At 43.3% G+C, this 17160-nt stretch overlaps 2 protein-coding genes across 3 annotated transcripts in view; one reads left to right on the top strand and one right to left on the bottom strand.

Moving 5' to 3' along the window:
* Positions 1-111: 111 nt before the first annotated feature.
* On the bottom strand, positions 112-13184 carry NDUFA2 (NADH:ubiquinone oxidoreductase subunit A2). Its single transcript, XM_069763764.1, has 3 exons — positions 13028-13184; positions 12420-12526; positions 112-397 (listed from the first exon to the last, which is right to left on the bottom strand). Exons 1-3 carry the CDS (start codon positions 13129-13131, stop codon positions 306-308), a joined length of 303 nt encoding a protein of 100 aa, XP_069619865.1. The 5' UTR covers positions 13132-13184; the 3' UTR covers positions 112-305.
* A 79-nt stretch (positions 13185-13263) lies between these two features.
* The window catches only part of IK (IK cytokine), a 45208-nt gene continuing 41311 nt past the window's right edge, over positions 13264-17160 (top strand). The window contains exons 1-4 of one of the 2 annotated variants that reach the window (XM_069763762.1): positions 13264-13384; positions 16086-16149; positions 16814-16906; positions 17003-17062. In XM_069763762.1, the coding sequence (XP_069619863.1) occupies positions 13369-13384; positions 16086-16149; positions 16814-16906; positions 17003-17062 (233 nt within the window). In that variant the 5' untranslated portion in view covers positions 13264-13368. Of the gene's footprint in view, positions 13385-16085; positions 16150-16813; positions 16907-17002; positions 17063-17160 lie in introns of those variants that run through there. The other variant, XM_069763763.1, reaches the window with a different exon arrangement.

Raw genomic sequence — 17160 nt, 5'->3', positions numbered from 1 at the left:
CCTTCTGCTATGTCCTGTAGAACTAATTTCTGTTTTATCTACTTGTAGATAAAAGGATGATGACGAAGGAGTTTCATCCATGAGATGGAAAATCAGAGTTGCAGCACTGTGTACTTTCCAGACACTTTTTATTCAGACCACATTAATAATAATAAGTGTTCATATTTTAGTAATAATAAATGTATGGTAGATGCATTTCTCTTTTCATGTTAAGCACAGTCCCATAGATGATCATTAACACTACTGCTTCACTTTTCATGAGGGCGGACACGTCTTTATTTCCTGTAGATGAGTTGAGCAGAACTTCATTGCTTGCTGTTCACAGCTGACTCCAGGGCTTTAGCTACTTGGTCAGCAGACAGATTGTGAAGGGGAATGCTCACTTCTTTCCCAAAATCTAAAAAAAAAAAAAAAAAAAAAAAAAATCATAAGATGAAGCAGAATTACTAAAAATGTAATACAAATTAATGTCATCAAGTTTTAGCCATGTAATTTGAGAGCAACATGTTATAGGAGCAGAGACCCTGATTCCAGTGATATATCACTTATCGTATTCCTTGCTGTAGTTTTGATAAAATCGTTTTTTTTAAACTAGCAAAAGATTACTATATGAGGACTAGTAAACCTACTGCCATGTAGTCAGACCACGCACCCATCATTGATTGATAGATTTCTGCCTATGTACGGTGCATACAGAAATCTGCCAATCAGTGGTGTGGGTGGGGTTATACAGAGCTCAGCATTCAGAGAACTGCTAGATATGCAGCAGAGAAAACTGCTGCACTCAGTAAACTAAGCGAAGCATCGCTAGAATTAGAGTCTCTACCCATAAATATGGATACTTCTCAGATGACGTAACAAAAACCTGGTGAAAGATTCTCTTTAAGGGTATGTGCACACGTCAGGATTTTTAGCGTTTTTTTGCAGAATTTCGCTATAAATCCGCATAAAAAAGGCTAAAATGATGCATCCTAACATTTAGAATGCATTCCGTATTTTTTGTGCAGATGTATGCATTTTTTTCCGCAAAAAAAAACGCATACCGCAAAAAATCCGGACATGCTCTATCTTTTTGCGGATTTTTTGCGGATTTCTAAGCAAAAAGGACATTCCGGAAAAAAAAAAAAAAAATTCCACAAAAAATCAGCGCAAAATAAGCGCAAAATCCGCCCCCCCCCCCCAAAAAAAAAAAAAAACACGCGGATTTCTGGCAGAATTCTCAGGATTTTGTCAGGAAAAAATCCTGACGTGTGCACATACCCTAAGAGGTTTACACAATCTCATTCATAAAAATCACACCACCCTCTGCCGTCAGACAAAGTGATTGAGGGGGCTGGGGTGGGTGCGATCCTGAATGATTGACGATTCATCATAGTTGTACCACTGGCCACAACTGCACGCTCTCTGGTGCTGCAAGCAAAGCTGGGTTTGCCTCTGCTGCAAGTGAGGAGCCCAAAGGCACGAAGTCCGGCTGCATTCAGTAATCGGCGGCTACAGTGTCGTGCTGGCCAGCAGTAGAGCAAAGAGCTTACAAGGAGACCAGCCACCTCAGACTGCAGTGGTGGCCAGTAACCTAGTTAAAGGGAATCGGTCACCTCCCCCCCCCCCGGGACGTAAATGACCTATTAACTTGGGCATACAGGTGATAGAAATGTTACACTAATCCTACCTGTATGCCTTATATTAATGGTCTTGATCCTGAGAAATCTTATATTCTGTCTTTATGTTAATGATTTCTAACAGGGGTGTGTGGTGCTGGAAGAAATCCCTGCCTCCTGTACTCATTGTAAGGCCGGCTTCACACTCAGCGTATGAAAATACGGTCCGTATATTACGGCCGTAATACGCTGAAATGTCCCAAAAATAGTGGTCCGTAGCTCCTCCGTAGGCAGGGTGTGTCAGCGTTTTTTGCGCATGGCATCCTCCGTATGTAATCCGTATGGCATCCGTACTGCGTGGTTTTCTCGCAGGCTAGCAAAACCAACATACCGCTATAGAAATGATCCATGTGTCCCAAAAAAAAAAAAAAAAAAAAAAATTTATATAATATATATATATATATATATATATATATATATGTCAGTAGACACATATATGTATATATATATTACTATTTTTTCCAGCGCTTTACAGCTTGAAAGCCGGTAATTCAATTACCGGCTTTTTCTTTCTCCTTCCTAAAACCCGACATGATTTGAGACATGGTTTACATACAGTAAACCATGTCTTCTCTCCATTTTTTTTGCAGATTCCACACTACTAATGTCAGTAGAGTGTATCTGCAAAATTTGGCCGTTCTAGCTCTTAAAATAAAGGGTTAAATGGCGGAAAAAATTGGCGTGGGCTCCCACGCAATTTTCTCCGCCGAGTAGTAAAGCCAGTGACTGAGGGCAGATATTAATAGCCTGGAGAGGGTCCATGGTTATTGGCCCCCCCCTGGCTAAAAATATCTGCCCCCAGCCACCCCAGAAAAGGCACATCTGGAAGATGCGCCTATTCTGGCACTTGGCCACTCTCTTCCCATTCCCGTGTAGCGGTGGGATATGGGGTAATGAAGGGTTAATGCCACCTTGCTATTGTAAGGTGACATTAAGCCTAATTAATAATGGAGAGGCGTCAATTATGACACCTATCCATTATTAATCCAATTGTAGTAAAGGTAAAGCTCCCAGCTCCCAGGCTTTCTAGGAAAGTTCCCGCGATCTATGAACATCCAGCAGAGGGCGCCTCACCGCAAATGAAGCTAAATATAGATCATTGATCTATATTTAGACTCATTCCCCGGGGTTTTGCAGCGAGGAGTAGCATTGCATTAGCAAAGCTCCTTGCTGCAAAATGTTTTAACCCCTTCAGAAGGATTTACATCGTTGGACGTTATAGATCTGCGGAGGGTAAGTATATTGTTGGTTTATTATGTTTTTTCTTTCACAGAACGAGGGTCTTCAGTGACTGGATTGGGCGTAGAATAAAATACTCCAACAACCATTGTTTTTATTTCATTAAAATAATTTTAAATAATGTGTTTGTGTTTTATTTAACCCTTTACTACAATTGGATTAATAATGGATAGGTGTCATAATTGACGCCTCTCCATTATTAATTAGGCTTAATGTCACCTTACAATAGCAAGGTGGCATTAACCCTTCATTACCCCATATCCCACCGCTACACGGGAATGGGAAGAGAGTGGCCAAGTGCCAGAATAGGCGCATCTTCCAGATGTGCCGTGGCTGGGGGCAGATATTTTTAGCCAGGGGGGGGCCAATAACCATGGACCCTCTCCAGGCTATTAATATCTGCCCTCAGTCACTGGCTTTACTACTCTGGCGGAGAAAATTGTGCGGGAGCCCACGCCAATTTTTTCCGCCATTTAACCCTTTATTTTAAGAGCTAGAACGGCCAAATTTTGCAGAAACACACTACTGACATTAGTAGTGTGGAATCTGCAAAAAAAAATGGAGAGAAGACATGGTTTACTGTATGTAAACCATGTCTCAAATCATGTCGGGTTTTAGGAAGGAGAAAGAAAAAGCCGGTAATTGAATTACCGGCTTTCAAGCTGTATAGCGCTGGAATAAATATTAATATATATACATATATGTGTCTCACTGACATATATATATACCTATTCTATGTGTACACATTTATTCTACCTATTCTTCTGTAAGCTGTCAGTGTGATTTTACTGTACACCCCACTGAATTGCCGGCTTTTCTCTCTAACAGCGCTGCGTATTTCTCGCAAGTCACACTGCTTGTCCGTGTGTAATCCGTATTTTTCACGCTTCCATAGACTTTCATTGGCGTATTTCTTGCGCAGTACGGTGACAAACGCAGCATGCTGCGATTTTGTACGGCCGTAGAAAGCCGTATAATACTGATCAGTAAAATACGGCAGATAGGAGCAGAGGCATAGAGAATAATTGTGCCGTATTTTTTGCGAGTTTTACGGATGTAGTTTCTGCGCTCTTACGTCCGTAAAACTCGCAAGTGTGAAGCCGGCCTAAGGCCGGCGTCACACAGCGTAAGACAATACGGTCCGTATATTACGGCCGTAATACGCTGAAAAGTCCCCAAAATAGCGGTCCGTAGCTCCTCCGTAGGCAGGTAGGCAGGGTGTATCAGCGTATTTTGCGCATGGCATCCTCCGTATGTAATCCGTATGGCATCCGTACTGCGTGTTTTTCTCGCAGGCTTGAAAACCGACATACGGCTATACAAGGGATCCATGTGTAAAAAAACAAACAAAAAAAAAACCACATATATATATATATACATATATATACACATATATATACATATATATACATATACATATATATATACATACATATATCTCAATAGACACATATATGTATATATATTATTACTTCATCCAGCGCGAGATAGCAAAAGCCGGCAATTGAATTACCGGCTTTAAAGCCATCTCCTTCCTAAACCCGACATGATTTGAGACCTGGTTTACATACAGTAAACCATCTCATATCACCTTTTTTTTTTGCATATTCCACACTACTAATGTTAGTAGTGTGTATATGCAAAATTTGGCCGTTCTAGCTATTAAATTAAAGGGTTAAATGGCGGAAAAAATTGGCGTGGGCTCACGCACAATTTTCTCTGCCAGAGTAGTAAAGCCAGTGACTGAGGGCAGATATTAATAGCCTGGAGAGGGTCCACGGTTATTGCCCCCCCCCCCTGGCTAAAAACATCTGCCCCCAGCCACCCCAGAAAAGGCACATCTGGAAGATGCGCCTATTCTGGCACTTGGCCACTCTCTTCCCATTCCCGTGTAGCGGTGGGATATGGGGTAATGAAGGGTTAATGCCACCTTGCTATTGTAAGGTGACATTAAGCCAAATTAATAATGGAGAGGCGTCAATTATGACACCTATCCATTATTAATCCAATACTAGTAAAGGGTTAAAAAAAAACCACAAAAATTAAAAATTATTTTAATGAAATAAAAACAAAGGTTGTTGTAATAATTTATTCTACGCTCAATCCACTCACTGAAGACCCTCGCTCTGTAACAAAGAAAAAATAATAAACCAACAATATACATACCTTCCGAATATCTGTAAGGTCCCACGATGTAAATCCATCTGAAGGGGTTAAAATATATTGCAGCCAGGAGCTCTGTTAATGCAGCGCTGCTCCTGGCTGCAAAACCCCGGGGAATGAAGGTAAAGTAGGTCAATGACCTATATTTACCTTCATTTGCGGTGAGGCGCCCTCTGCTGGTTGTTCCTGGAGCGTGGGAACTTTCCTAGAAAGCTCCCAGGCTTGAGTTCATATGAGGACAGCGGTGAGGCGCCCTCTGCTGGTTGTCCTCATATGAACTCGAGCCTGGGAGCTTTCTAGGAAAGTTCCCACGCTCCAGGAACAACCAGCAGAGGGCGCCTCACCGCAAATGTATATTGTTGGTTTATTATTTTTTCTTTGTTACAGAGCGAGGGTCTTCAGATGGATTGAGCGTAGAATAAATTACTACAACAACCTTTGTTTTTATTTCATTAAAATAATTTTTAATAATGTGTTTGTGTTTTTTTAACCCTTTACTAGTATTGGATTAATAATGGATAGGTGTCATAATTGACGCCTCTCCATTATTAATCTGGCTTAATGTCACCTTACAATAGCAAGGTGGCATTAACCCTTCATTACCCCATATCCCACCGCTACACGGGAATGGGAAGAGAGTGGCCAAGTGCCAGAATAGGCGCATCTTCCAGATGTGCCTTTTCTGGGGTGGCTGGGGGCAGGTGTTTTTAGCCAGGGGGGGGCCAATAACCGTGGACCCTCTCCAGGCTATTAATATCTGCCCTCAGTCACTGGCTTTACTACTCTGGCGGAGAAAATTGCGCGGGAGCCCACGCCAATTTTTTCCGCCATTTAACCCTTTAATTTAATAGCTAGAACGGCCAAATTTTGCATATACACACTACTAACATTAGTAGTGTGGAATATGCAAAAAAATGGGGATATGAGATGGTTTACTGTATGTAAACCAGGTCTCATATCATGTCGGGTTTAGGAAGGAGATAGCAAAAGCCGGTAATTGAATTACCGGCTTTAAAGCTATCTAGGGCTGGATGAAATAATAATATATATACATATATGTGTCTCACTGATTATATATACACACACACACCTATTCTACTGTAAGCTGTCAGTGTGATTTTACTGTACACCGCACTGAATTGCCGGCTTTTCTCTCTAACAGCGCTGCGTATTTCTAGCAAGTCACACTGCTGGTCCGTGTGTAATCCGTATTTTTCTGGCTTCCATAGACTTTCATTGGCGTTTTTTTTTGCGCAATACGGTGACAAACGCAACATGCTGCGATTTTCTACGGCCGTAGAAAGCCGTATAATACTGATCAGTAAAATACGGCAGATTATGCCCCTGCTGCTATCTGCCGTATAATACTGATCAGTAAAATACGGCAGATAGGAGCAGGGGCATAGAGAATAATTGGGACGCTTGTTAGGCGTGTTTTACGGACGTATTTTCTGCGCTCTTACGTCCGTAAAACTCGCTAGTGTGACGCCGGCCTAATACTTACCCCCTCCCATAACAGTCAGTTATGACCCCGGAATCCTGCGCCCTGCACGCCCTCAGAAATACATACCTCATCCTCCATTGTGTGAGGTATGTATTCCTGAAGGGGCGCAAACACAATATTCCAGCCCCAGAACGGACATACATGTGAGGGGTGGTATTACAATGAGGAGAGGAGGCAGGGATTCCTTACAGCACCGCAAGGCCCAGAGCCTGGAAAAAATCATTAAAATAAAGACAGAATCTAACATTTCTCAGCATCAAGACCATTAATACGAGGCATACAGGTAGGAGCAGTGTAACATTTCTATTACCTGTATGCCCATATTAATAGGTCATATACGTCCTGGGATGTCACAGATTCCCTTTAACGAGTTGTAAATTATAGAATTAAAATTCTTCTGTTTCTGAAAGTTTTTAATAACAAGTAAATTGCAAAGTTGCTGGTAGCCCATAAGGAGAGACAACCAGTTTATGAGGACTGTTCACAATTTAAAACAAAATGGTAGCACACATCTGGTTGAAAAAAAAAAAAAAAGAAAATCCTGATCCTATGTCAAAGTACAGCTCCAACAATTGAACCTGTAAGGTATTGCCTCCATCGTGTAAGTCGATGGAGAAATAAAAAAACTTTTCTAATTTCAGCAATATCACTTTATACATCCGTGACTGCTATTCATAGAAGTTTCCTTGGTCCCATGACTATTTCTCTCCATCACACAACTTCTGACATTTTACCTCTTTAATTTTAAGAGGATTGTATGCCCTACATTTATACCCAAAGGGGAAGATTTACTAGTCCTGCCTATTTTTCAGACCGCATAGATTTACACTGCCTAAAATTTGGCCAAATTGACATTATCTATCCACAGGGATTCCCACTGATCACCAGAAAGGCGGTTCTGAGCCCCTCCGTTCCTATCTGCATGAAGGCTGGGAGAACAGATTGAATGGAGCTGCAAGGTGTTGAGATGAACATTACTAAGGAGAGAGTAGGGTTCTCCCCAATACAGCCTGCAGTCCTCCGGAGCATGGTCGCTGCTGAAGATGGAAAACATGGAAGAATGAGGAGGTAGAACCTGCTTTATGGAGTTAAAAATCAAAAAATTTGCAAAACGCGTTGGTGTACTCATTACATGGAGATCATCTGGATGTAGAGCACGACTTAAAAATGAATGAATAAAATGTATGATTTTAAGTCTGAAGTAGATTCTACCTGCTACAACCAGATTCTGTGCAGGGAAGTGGAACGGAGATTTGACCACCCATTCTAGTGATCAGTGGTCCTCTCGGAGACATTTATCTCATGTGACGAGGTGATAAATGTCCTATTTGGGAAACCCCTTTAATAGGATTATCTCATTTTGCGTTAGAGGAACGCACGGATTACTCCTGACGACAGTTTAGCCCAGATGTATGGCCGAGCCGCTGGCCCAAACTGTGTGCTCTCTGGTGCAACAATGGAGGAGCACAGGGGCAATGAGGCTTGCCAGATCTCCTTGTCTAGGAGACCAGCCACACTGCAAAAGTGACCGGTAACCTAGGCAACAAGCAATAAAGTATCAAATAAAAAACCCCTCTGCCCCTGAAAATGGAGAGGAGGTTTAATACATAAATTGCTTGCTTTGACAAGCACTGACATTTTACCTCTCGAACAACCCTTTATCCCATCTCTGACATACTATTACATCATGGTTGGGCGCCGATGAGTTGCCAGGACAACCAGAAGATCTGCTGAAGATCCTGACGCCTGTCCAAAGTGCCTATAAAACCAGTCTGTAGCTGAAAAGGGACAAAAATGTTGCAGTCCAGCAACTGATGGAAACATTTTACTCAGCATTTTGATGGAAAATTAAATAAAACATGTAAGGCGGCCATATGGGTTTCTGAACTTTGGAGAATTCTGTGTTTCTGATTCCTTTATGCTGTATTTTTATACCAATGGAAATTATATAAATTTTTTTATTTTTCCAAAAGGACGCAGGATTGTATTTCTCTTTGTGGTGATAAGCGGAAAATGTATTGCTTATGGAATTGTCAGCCTGCTGCTGGGCACCATTGGAGGCCATCATTTTTAATATATACTGCAATACTACTGTATTGCAGTGTATAGTACAAGCAATCATATTGCAGGTTCAAGATGCCTAATAAGGCTAACAAAGTAAAAAAAAAAACAAAAAAAAAAAAAAAAAAAAACACTGAAAATTGCCTGGTTAAGGGAAGCTCAATTGCAATCCTGAGGTTTCCCTTTGCCTCAAAGTTTTAGTGAATGATATCAATGACATGGCTTTCCAGACAGTTCCTCAGGGCTCTGCAGTCACATTACATTTTGGTGGAGTAGGAATAAAAATGGACTGACTGCGACTCCTAACATATATAATAAATTGGTACAGTAAAACAATACAGGTTGTGCTGCATAAGAATTTGGGAAAATAATAAAATGTCTGTTCTGTTCCTGATATAAGGATCTCGGCTTTTAGTTGAGATGAATCTGTGCTGCACTTTATGTACATGCTCAGTAGTGACCAGTGCTGTGGAGTCGTAGTGGAGATGAATATGTGCTGCACTTTATGTACATGCACAGTATGGCGGCAGTGCTGTGGAGATGAATCTGTGCTGCACTTTATGTACATGCACAGTATGGAGGCATTGCTGTGGAGATGAATCTGTGCTGCACTTTATGAACATGCTCAGTAGTGAGGCAGTGCTGTGGAGAGGAATCTGTCCTGCACTTTATGTACATGCTCAGTAGTGAGGCAGTGCTGTGGAGATGAATCTGTGCTGCACTTTATGAACATGCTCAGTAGTGAGGCAGTGCTGTGGAGATGAATCTGTGCTGCACTTTATGTACATGATCAGTAGTGAGGCAGTGCTGTGGAGATGAATCTGTGCTGCACTTTATGTACATGCTCAGTAGTGAGGCAGTGCTGTGGAGATGAATCTGTGCTGCACTTTATGTACATGATCAGTAGTGAGGCAGTGCTGTGGAGAGGAATCTGTCCTGCACTTTATGTACATGCTCAGTAGTGAGGCAGTGCTGTGGAGATGAATCTGTGCTGCACTTTATGAACATGCTCAGTAGTGAGGCAGTGCTGTGGAGATGAATCTGTGCTGCACTTTATGTACATGCTCAGTAGTGAGGCAGTGCTATGGAGATGAATCTGTGCTGCACTTTATGTACATGCTCAGTAGTGACCAGTGCTGTGGAGATGAATCTGTGCTGCACTTTATATATATGCTCAGTAGTGAGGCAGTGCTGTGGAGATGAATCTGTGCTGCACTTTATGTACATGCTCAGTAGTGAAGCAGTGCTGTGGAGATGAATCTGTGCTGCACTTTATGTACATGCTCAGTAGTGAGGCAGTGCTGTGGAGATGAATCTGTGCTGCACTTTATGTACATGCTCAGTAGTGAGGCAGTGCTGTGGAGATGAATCTGTGCTGCACTTTATGTACATGCTCAGTAGTGACCAGTGCTGTGGAGATGAATCTGTGCTGCACTTTATGTACATGCTCAATAGTGAGGCAGTGCTGTGGAGATGAATCTGTCCTGCACTTTATGTACATGCTCAGTAGTGACCAGTGCTGTGGAGATGAATCTGTGCTGCACTTTATGTACATGATCAGTAGTGAGGCAGGGCTGTGGAGTCGTAGTGGAGATGAATATGTGCTGCACTTTATATACATGCTCAGTAGTGAGGCAGTGCTGTGGAGATGAATCTGTGCTACACTTTATGTACATGCTCAGTAGTGAGGCAGTGCTGTGGAGATGAATCTGTGCTGCACTTTATGTACATGCTCAGTAGTGAGGCAGTGCTGTGGAGAGGAATCTGTCCTGCACTTTATGTACATGCTCAATAGTGAGGCAGTGCTGTGGAGATGAATCTGTGCTGCACTTTATATACATGCTCAGTAGTGAGGCAGTGCTGTGGAGATGAATCTGTGCTGCACTTTATGTACATGCTCAGTAGTGAGGCAGTGCTGTGGAGATGAATCTGTGCTGCACTTTATGTACATGCTCAGTAGTGAGGCAGTGCTGTGGAGATGAATCTGTGCTGTACTTTATGTACATGCTCAGTAGTGAGGCAGTGCTGTGGAGATGAATCTGTGCTGCACTTTATGTACATGCTCAGTAGTGAGGCAGTGCTATGGAGATGAATCTGTGCTGCACTTTATGTACATGCTCAGTAGTGACCAGTGCTGTGGAGATGAATCTGTGCTGCACTTTATATATATGCTCAGTAGTGAGGCAGTGCTGTGGAGATGAATCTGTGCTGCACTTTATGTACATGCTCAGTAGTGAAGCAGTGCTGTGGAGATGAATCTGTGCTGCACTTTATGTACATGCTCAGTAGTGAGGCAGTGCTGTGGAGATGAATCTGTGCTGCACTTTATGTACATGCTCAGTAGTGAGGCAGTGCTGTGGAGATGAATCTGTGCTGCACTTTATGTAAATGCTCAGTGAGGCAGTGCTGTGGAGATGAATCTGTGCTGCACTTTATATGCATGCTCAGTAGTGAGGCAGTGCTGTGGAGTCGTAGTGGAGATGAATCTGTGCTTCACTTTATGTACATGCTCAGTAGTGAAGCAGTGCTGTGGAGATGAATCTGTGCTGCACTTTATGTAAATGCTCAGTAGTGAGGCAGTGCTGTGGAGATGAATCTGTGCTGCACTTTATGTACATGCTCAGTAGTGAAGCAGTGCTGTGGAGATGAATCTGTGCTGCACTTCATGTACATGCTCAGTAGTGAAGCAGTGCTGTGGAGATGAATCTGTGCTGCACTTTATGTAAATGCTCAGTAGTGAGGCAGTGCTGTGGAGATGAATCTGTGCTGCACTTTATGTACATGCTCAGTAGTGAAGCAGTGCTGTGGAGATGAATCTGTGCTGCACTTCATGTACATGCTCAGTAGTGAAGCAGTGCTGTGGAGATGAATCTGTGCTGCACTTCATGTACATGCTCAGTAGTGAGGCAGTGCTGTGGAGATGAATCTGTGCTGCACTTTATGTACATGCTCAGTAGTGAAGCAGTGCTGTGGAGATGAATCTGTGCTGCACTTCATGTACATGCTCAGTAGTGAGGCAGTGCTGTGGAGATGAATCTGTGCTGCACTTTATGTACATGCTCAGTAGTGAAGCAGTGCTGTGGAGATGAATCTGTGCTGCACTTTATGTACATGCTCAGTAGTGAGGCAGTGCTGTGGAGATGAATCTGTGCTGCATTTTATGTACATGCTCAGTAGTGAAGCAGTGCTGTGGAGATGAATCTGTGCTGCATTTTATGTACATGCTCAGTAGTGAGGCAGTGCTGTGGAGATGAATCTGTGCTGCATTTTATGTACATGCTCAGTAGTGAAGCAGTGCTGTGGAGATGAATCTGTGCTGCATTTTATGTACATGCTCAGTAGTGAAGCAGTGCTGTGGAGATGAATCTGTGCTGCATTTTATGTACATGCTCAGTAGTGAGGCAATGCTGTGGAGATGAATCTGTGCTGCACTTTATGTACATGCTCAGTAGTGAGGGAGTGCTGTGGAGATGAATCTGTGCTGCACTTCATGTACATGCTCAGTAGTGAGGCAGTGCTGTGGAGTCGGGAGTCAGGGAAATTGAGGAGTCAGAGTGGAAGGTTTGGCTTACCAACTGCACAGTCCTGCAGCTCCCATTGAGTTTTGGCAGCAGCCTGGTGATGGGTGGAGGTCACCATGCAGATCTGTTTGCCCTTAATTACAGAAGTGCTGGTGGTGCATATTGCCGGTGGACTTCCAGCATTACCCCCTCATACGCTTTGCTGCAGGGGATCCTTGCTGGCCTTCACTCTGCACAGACTATGCTGGAGGCTCTTACTTTTTAAGCACTCACCGTATCTTGCCCACAGTTTGGGTTGGACTTCAGAGCATTCTCTAATCAGTATGGGAAACTCTGGATTTGCCTTTTTCAGGGTCACATAGTTCTGCTCCACAAAATCTCTGGAGGAAAAATAAAAATAAAATTCAGCTCATCCCACCAGATGGTTTATTATTATTTACAGGTGACGATATAACACAAAGTAATACTGACAATCATTTAAAGGGGATGTCTGCCACCTATAGCACCCATGTTCCCAGAATACCTTGCTCCCTTAAGGGCCTTTTTCCCTGATGGTTTGGCTGCTGATGCAGGAACACGTGACCCGGTCTACTTGTGAGCGGCTTTTCTATTGGAGGAGGCTGAGGACAGGTCTGTCCTGATGTTTGGGGGTTAACGTCCTAGGCGGTCAGGGGGGTTGTAAATACAAGTATCTGTCATCTGCTCCGGATTAATATTGGCAGCCATTTTGCGGACACTAACACTTTTGTTGTTGCCTTGCTTCCCGGTAAGGAGGTGTGTAAAACTACAAGTCCCAGCATGTCTCCCAGTGACATTGTCAGGAAGGTGACCCTTGGCTGGCTCGGACACCCGCCGGTATCCCCCGCACTCTCCCTCCTCACCTGACCCCCTGGCTGCCCGCCGACTTCTGACACAGGTGAATCCTGATCTCCTTCACGTTCCTGCTCAGCTTTGACCCGATGTTCCTGACTATGGTGGCCGCCATCTTTCCTAGATTATCGCTCACATCTGCAGCCAATCGCTGCTAGGGAAGGTTCGTAATCGACAGCTGTCCTGACCAATCAGCGCTCAACTGTCTCCAGCCGCCTCTGCCGGCGTCTCAGCCAATGCAAGTACGCTTCCGGTCACGTGCGGGTAATGTTAGTGTTCAGGTGGCTTGTGGGTAAATCTGCGCTGCTTCCTGTTTCCGGTTTGGTGTTTATGCGGCTGAGTCGCAGACAAGATGCCTGAAAGAGATGGTGAGTTATAAAGTCTGAGTGACGGCTGTAATGTGGCCAGTGCGGGGCCGGAGGCCTTAGGTCAGCTCACTGGGCTGTGTGAGTGAGTACAGGCTGATACTGTGGAACTACAAGTCCCCTAGTGCCCGTGTGTCAGTAGTGTCTGTTACAGGCTGTATTTACTATTATATTCAGGGGAATATTCCTCTGTGACTTGGGGTATTTTCCCCAATAAAGGTTCACACTGCAGAATGTCCTTGTCCACGTTGTGGCTGCGGTGTCCTATGGCCTGAACTAACAGGACCAGAGATGTGTGCCCTCCTCACAGTGGGGGAACTCTGGGAACGTTACTGATCTGCCTGTGGTGAATAATGGAAACAATCTCTATGAAAACATCTTGATTTGTTCAGTATCAAGTATGAGCGCCACACACAGACATCCCGGCCCTGAATGCATTTGGGCAAATAATCAAGATCCGCTGCTGGCAGCATCTGTTATATTTGCATACCAATGACGTCCCACCTGTGATCAGTGGGAGACAAGTCTGGAGATGCTGCAGACCATGGTAGCACATGTGGGCCATGCTGGCTGCGCAGCCTGTGGTTGTGTTGAAAAACGGCTTCTGGGACATTTTGAAGAAATTGTCGTACAACTGGGCCCATACTGTACATTATGCCTTTCCACACCATAATGCCATGAGTTGGACCGGTGAGGCGTTCCTTTATGAAGGCCATTTCAAGGGGTGTCTCTCATGGTCGGAAGTCACACTTCAGAGATTGGTCTGGAGACTGCATGGGCGACATCATGAAGAGGCTTTTACTAGGGAACATCACGTCCGTCCTACTTCCAGGATAATGGTGTGGGATGGCATAGTGTACGATGGCCGGACACTTCTAGTCTTCATTCCAGGTGGACTAAGAACTCACCGTTGCAATGATTTGGCCAGTGATTTCACAATTTCTTCAAAGTTTCACAGTAGTCGTTTTTCAACTCAACGCCAGGCCACATGTTACTCATCCTACTGTGGCCTAAATGTGCTACCATGGCCTGCAGCGTCTTCAGACTTGTCTCCCATTCCGAACATCTAGGACGTCATTGGTCGGCAATTGCAAAGGGAGCTCAAGAAATCAAGATGCAGGATTCCATTTTTATTTTTTTTTAGCGTTTGCAAACTATTAATATGTCTTCCAGCTTTCTACCAGAACTCCATGGTAATTGTAGCTAATAACCAGAGTTAATACAAATTTATGATTAGAGAAATGTGTGTTCCAAAAGAGATGGTCACCACACAGATTTGAAAAGCTTTGGGTGCTTTGATTAGATTCCCCGGTACTGGTCACGGCAACACTCCTTCAAGGAAGGCTACTGGTATAGCTGATAGGGGAGATGGCTGCTCACTGGTACTTGTATTCATTTCATATTATATTTCTATAGTTGTTTTTTTCTTTAGATTGTGTTTAGGTCCCCATACACATTAAAGTTGGCCAAACCCCTGATATCAGTGGGATTGGCCAAAAGTTGGGACAGAATACTTCGCCATGTAGAATTTACAAAGGCCGATTTGTTCTCTTGACAAGTGTTTAGTTGGCTTTGTCATAGAGAACACAGGAGTATTCGGCTGAGTCGAACATTTGTGTGTAAGGGGTAGTCGAGAGAGATAGTTGTCAGCTGAAGTTATTCACCCAACAGCTATCTCTGTGTTTGGGACCCTAGAATGTGTATGCATTTTGCTTTGTTGATAATATATTTCTGATATCTGTTGTTCACATGTCAATTTTGACTATGGAAATATGTTGAAATGCAGGACTATGCCAAATTTTAAAGGGATTATCCACAACTTTGCATATTATTTTCGTCTTGACAAAGCACTTACAATCTGGTAGTTCCTAACTACCTTCCTGTTCTGTTCGGTGATGGTCTCTGCTGGCTCAGGTGGTGAATTTCTGTCTTCATTTGACCTCACGTCAACATTGTCACTCTTCCTCTCACTGTTCATGGGGCTTCACTGCTGACGCATGCTGAGTAACAGCAGGCTCCCCGCAGTTAAGCAGAGTGGAGGTGGCTGTCTATCAGCATGACATTGTGATGACCTGTTGACAGAACAGAGTGGAAGAGAAGAAGCTGCTGTGTCAACGTGATGTCAAAAGGATCCGCAGAATCGTCAAGGTGTGGTCACCAGAATGAAGTGGCAGACATTTTGCAAAAAAATAAGCAAAGTCGCAGATAACCCTTTTTAGGAGGCTGTTGTGGTCTGCATTTATATTAGATAGCTGTGGGTTTGAGAATCATTTAGTGGACAGCTATCTTTATTGATTTCCCCCCCCCTACACCCTAGCCCCCAAAACTCCCTTCCCATAGAAAGGCTCAGCCAAGCGTTCCGATCTTTTCCATGAGAGAGCTGCTGCCAAAGTTCAGCTGCTTTTATCAAGTAGGAACAGAAGGATCGGCCTTTGGAAATCCAAGGGGCTGGATCCTGCTCTCCCCCAACATTGCCGTGAGGCTCCCATTCACAGGCTGATGGTCAATTACACGGATAGCCGCACATTCTGCCAACTTTAGTCTATAGTGTAGATGGGTCTTTAGACTCCTCAGCATTGTGTGTTGGGCATACGGGAAAGGGAGGCTTTTCTGTTGTATACACTCTGAATGTTGTCTATTAAAAATTTGAAAAATATGTCATTCTGCATTTCTTATGCTAATCTTTTATTTCTTTTTATTCTAGGTGAGCTGTTCTCCAATCCTCTGGCCCCAGATGGCCATGAGGTGGAAGATCTGCATTCATATCAGTAAGTAATATACTTTTACTAACTTCTACTGCATGAAAAAAAAAATACCCGCATGACACTGTGTTACTTCACATTTGTTTGTTGCCTCCTCCTCTTGGTAGATGTGGGGTAGCTCTAACCATGACCACTTAGATCTGCCCATGAGCTGTAACATAGGACCTATTTAATCGTGTATTTGCACAGTTGCCTCATTTCTTATTTTAGATTCATAAGATCAATATTTTCCCCAAATTATTATGTTCATGCACATTTTTTATTCTGAACAGTTAAAATAAAGCAAACATAACAGTGAAGAAACAACTTTGGGTTTGCAGGCCCTTCCTTTGAAAGTTATACCTTCTAAAGAAAAAAAAAATCACTTGTGCTTACAATAATCCAACTAGTAGGGAATATTTTTGCCTTGCTTCCCGGCAGAAGGTATGTAAAATAGCTCTCCTCCAGAAAGAGAAGGACTTTCTCTATAATGTCACATATGGGAAAGCTGTATGTTCAAATCCCTTACCTGGTACACTATAATATAGGCCATTGGGCAGAATTAACTATGGCCAATGTGCGTGTTCAGGGCGATATGGCATCCAGTCACTTAATCCTAGCTTGGCCTTGTGTGTGTGTGTGTGAGCAGCCTTATGGCATTTAGATACATAACATCTATTTTGTTTTGTAGGTCAAAGCTGACAAATGACGACTTCCGTAAACTTCTTATGACCCCTCGCTCGACTCCTTCTTCTGCGCCACCAACCAAATCCCGTCATCATGAGTAAGTACACATAGGAACAAGGACTTGTTACAACTGCTGTAGTTTGTTTTTTTTTTTTTTTTAAATTCCCTCCTAATTCCAGTTTTTACCTTTTAGGATGCCACGTGAATATAATGAGGATGAAGATCCAGCTGCTAGAAGAAGGAAGAAAAAAAGGTAACCGGAGAACCCCACCGCCTCTCCAAGGTTGAAGATAATGGATGACGTTTCACCTTTGAGAAATAATCAGAACTTTTCTTCAGATTATTATTTTA

The sequence above is a fragment of the Ranitomeya imitator genome, chromosome 4 (assembly GCF_032444005.1).
Source record: "Ranitomeya imitator isolate aRanImi1 chromosome 4, aRanImi1.pri, whole genome shotgun sequence".
In the NCBI taxonomy this organism is placed as follows: Eukaryota; Metazoa; Chordata; class Amphibia; order Anura; family Dendrobatidae; genus Ranitomeya; species Ranitomeya imitator.
This window is presented reverse-complemented; position numbering and strand designations above follow the sequence as displayed.

Excerpts from the sequence above, each read along its gene's own strand:
- NDUFA2 (XM_069763764.1), bottom strand. The coding sequence starts at position 13,131 with ATGGCGGCCACCATAGTCAGGAACATCGGGTCAAAGCTGAGCAGGAAC. Across the intron at positions 12,527-13,027 it reads GCGGGCAGCCAGGGGGTCAG|AGATTTTGTGGAGCAGAACT; the intron begins GTGAGGAGGGAG and ends TTTTTCCTCCAG. Across the intron at positions 398-12,419 it reads CAAACTGTGGGCAAGATACG|ATTTTGGGAAAGAAGTGAGC; the intron begins GTGAGTGCTTAA and ends TTTTTTTTTTAG.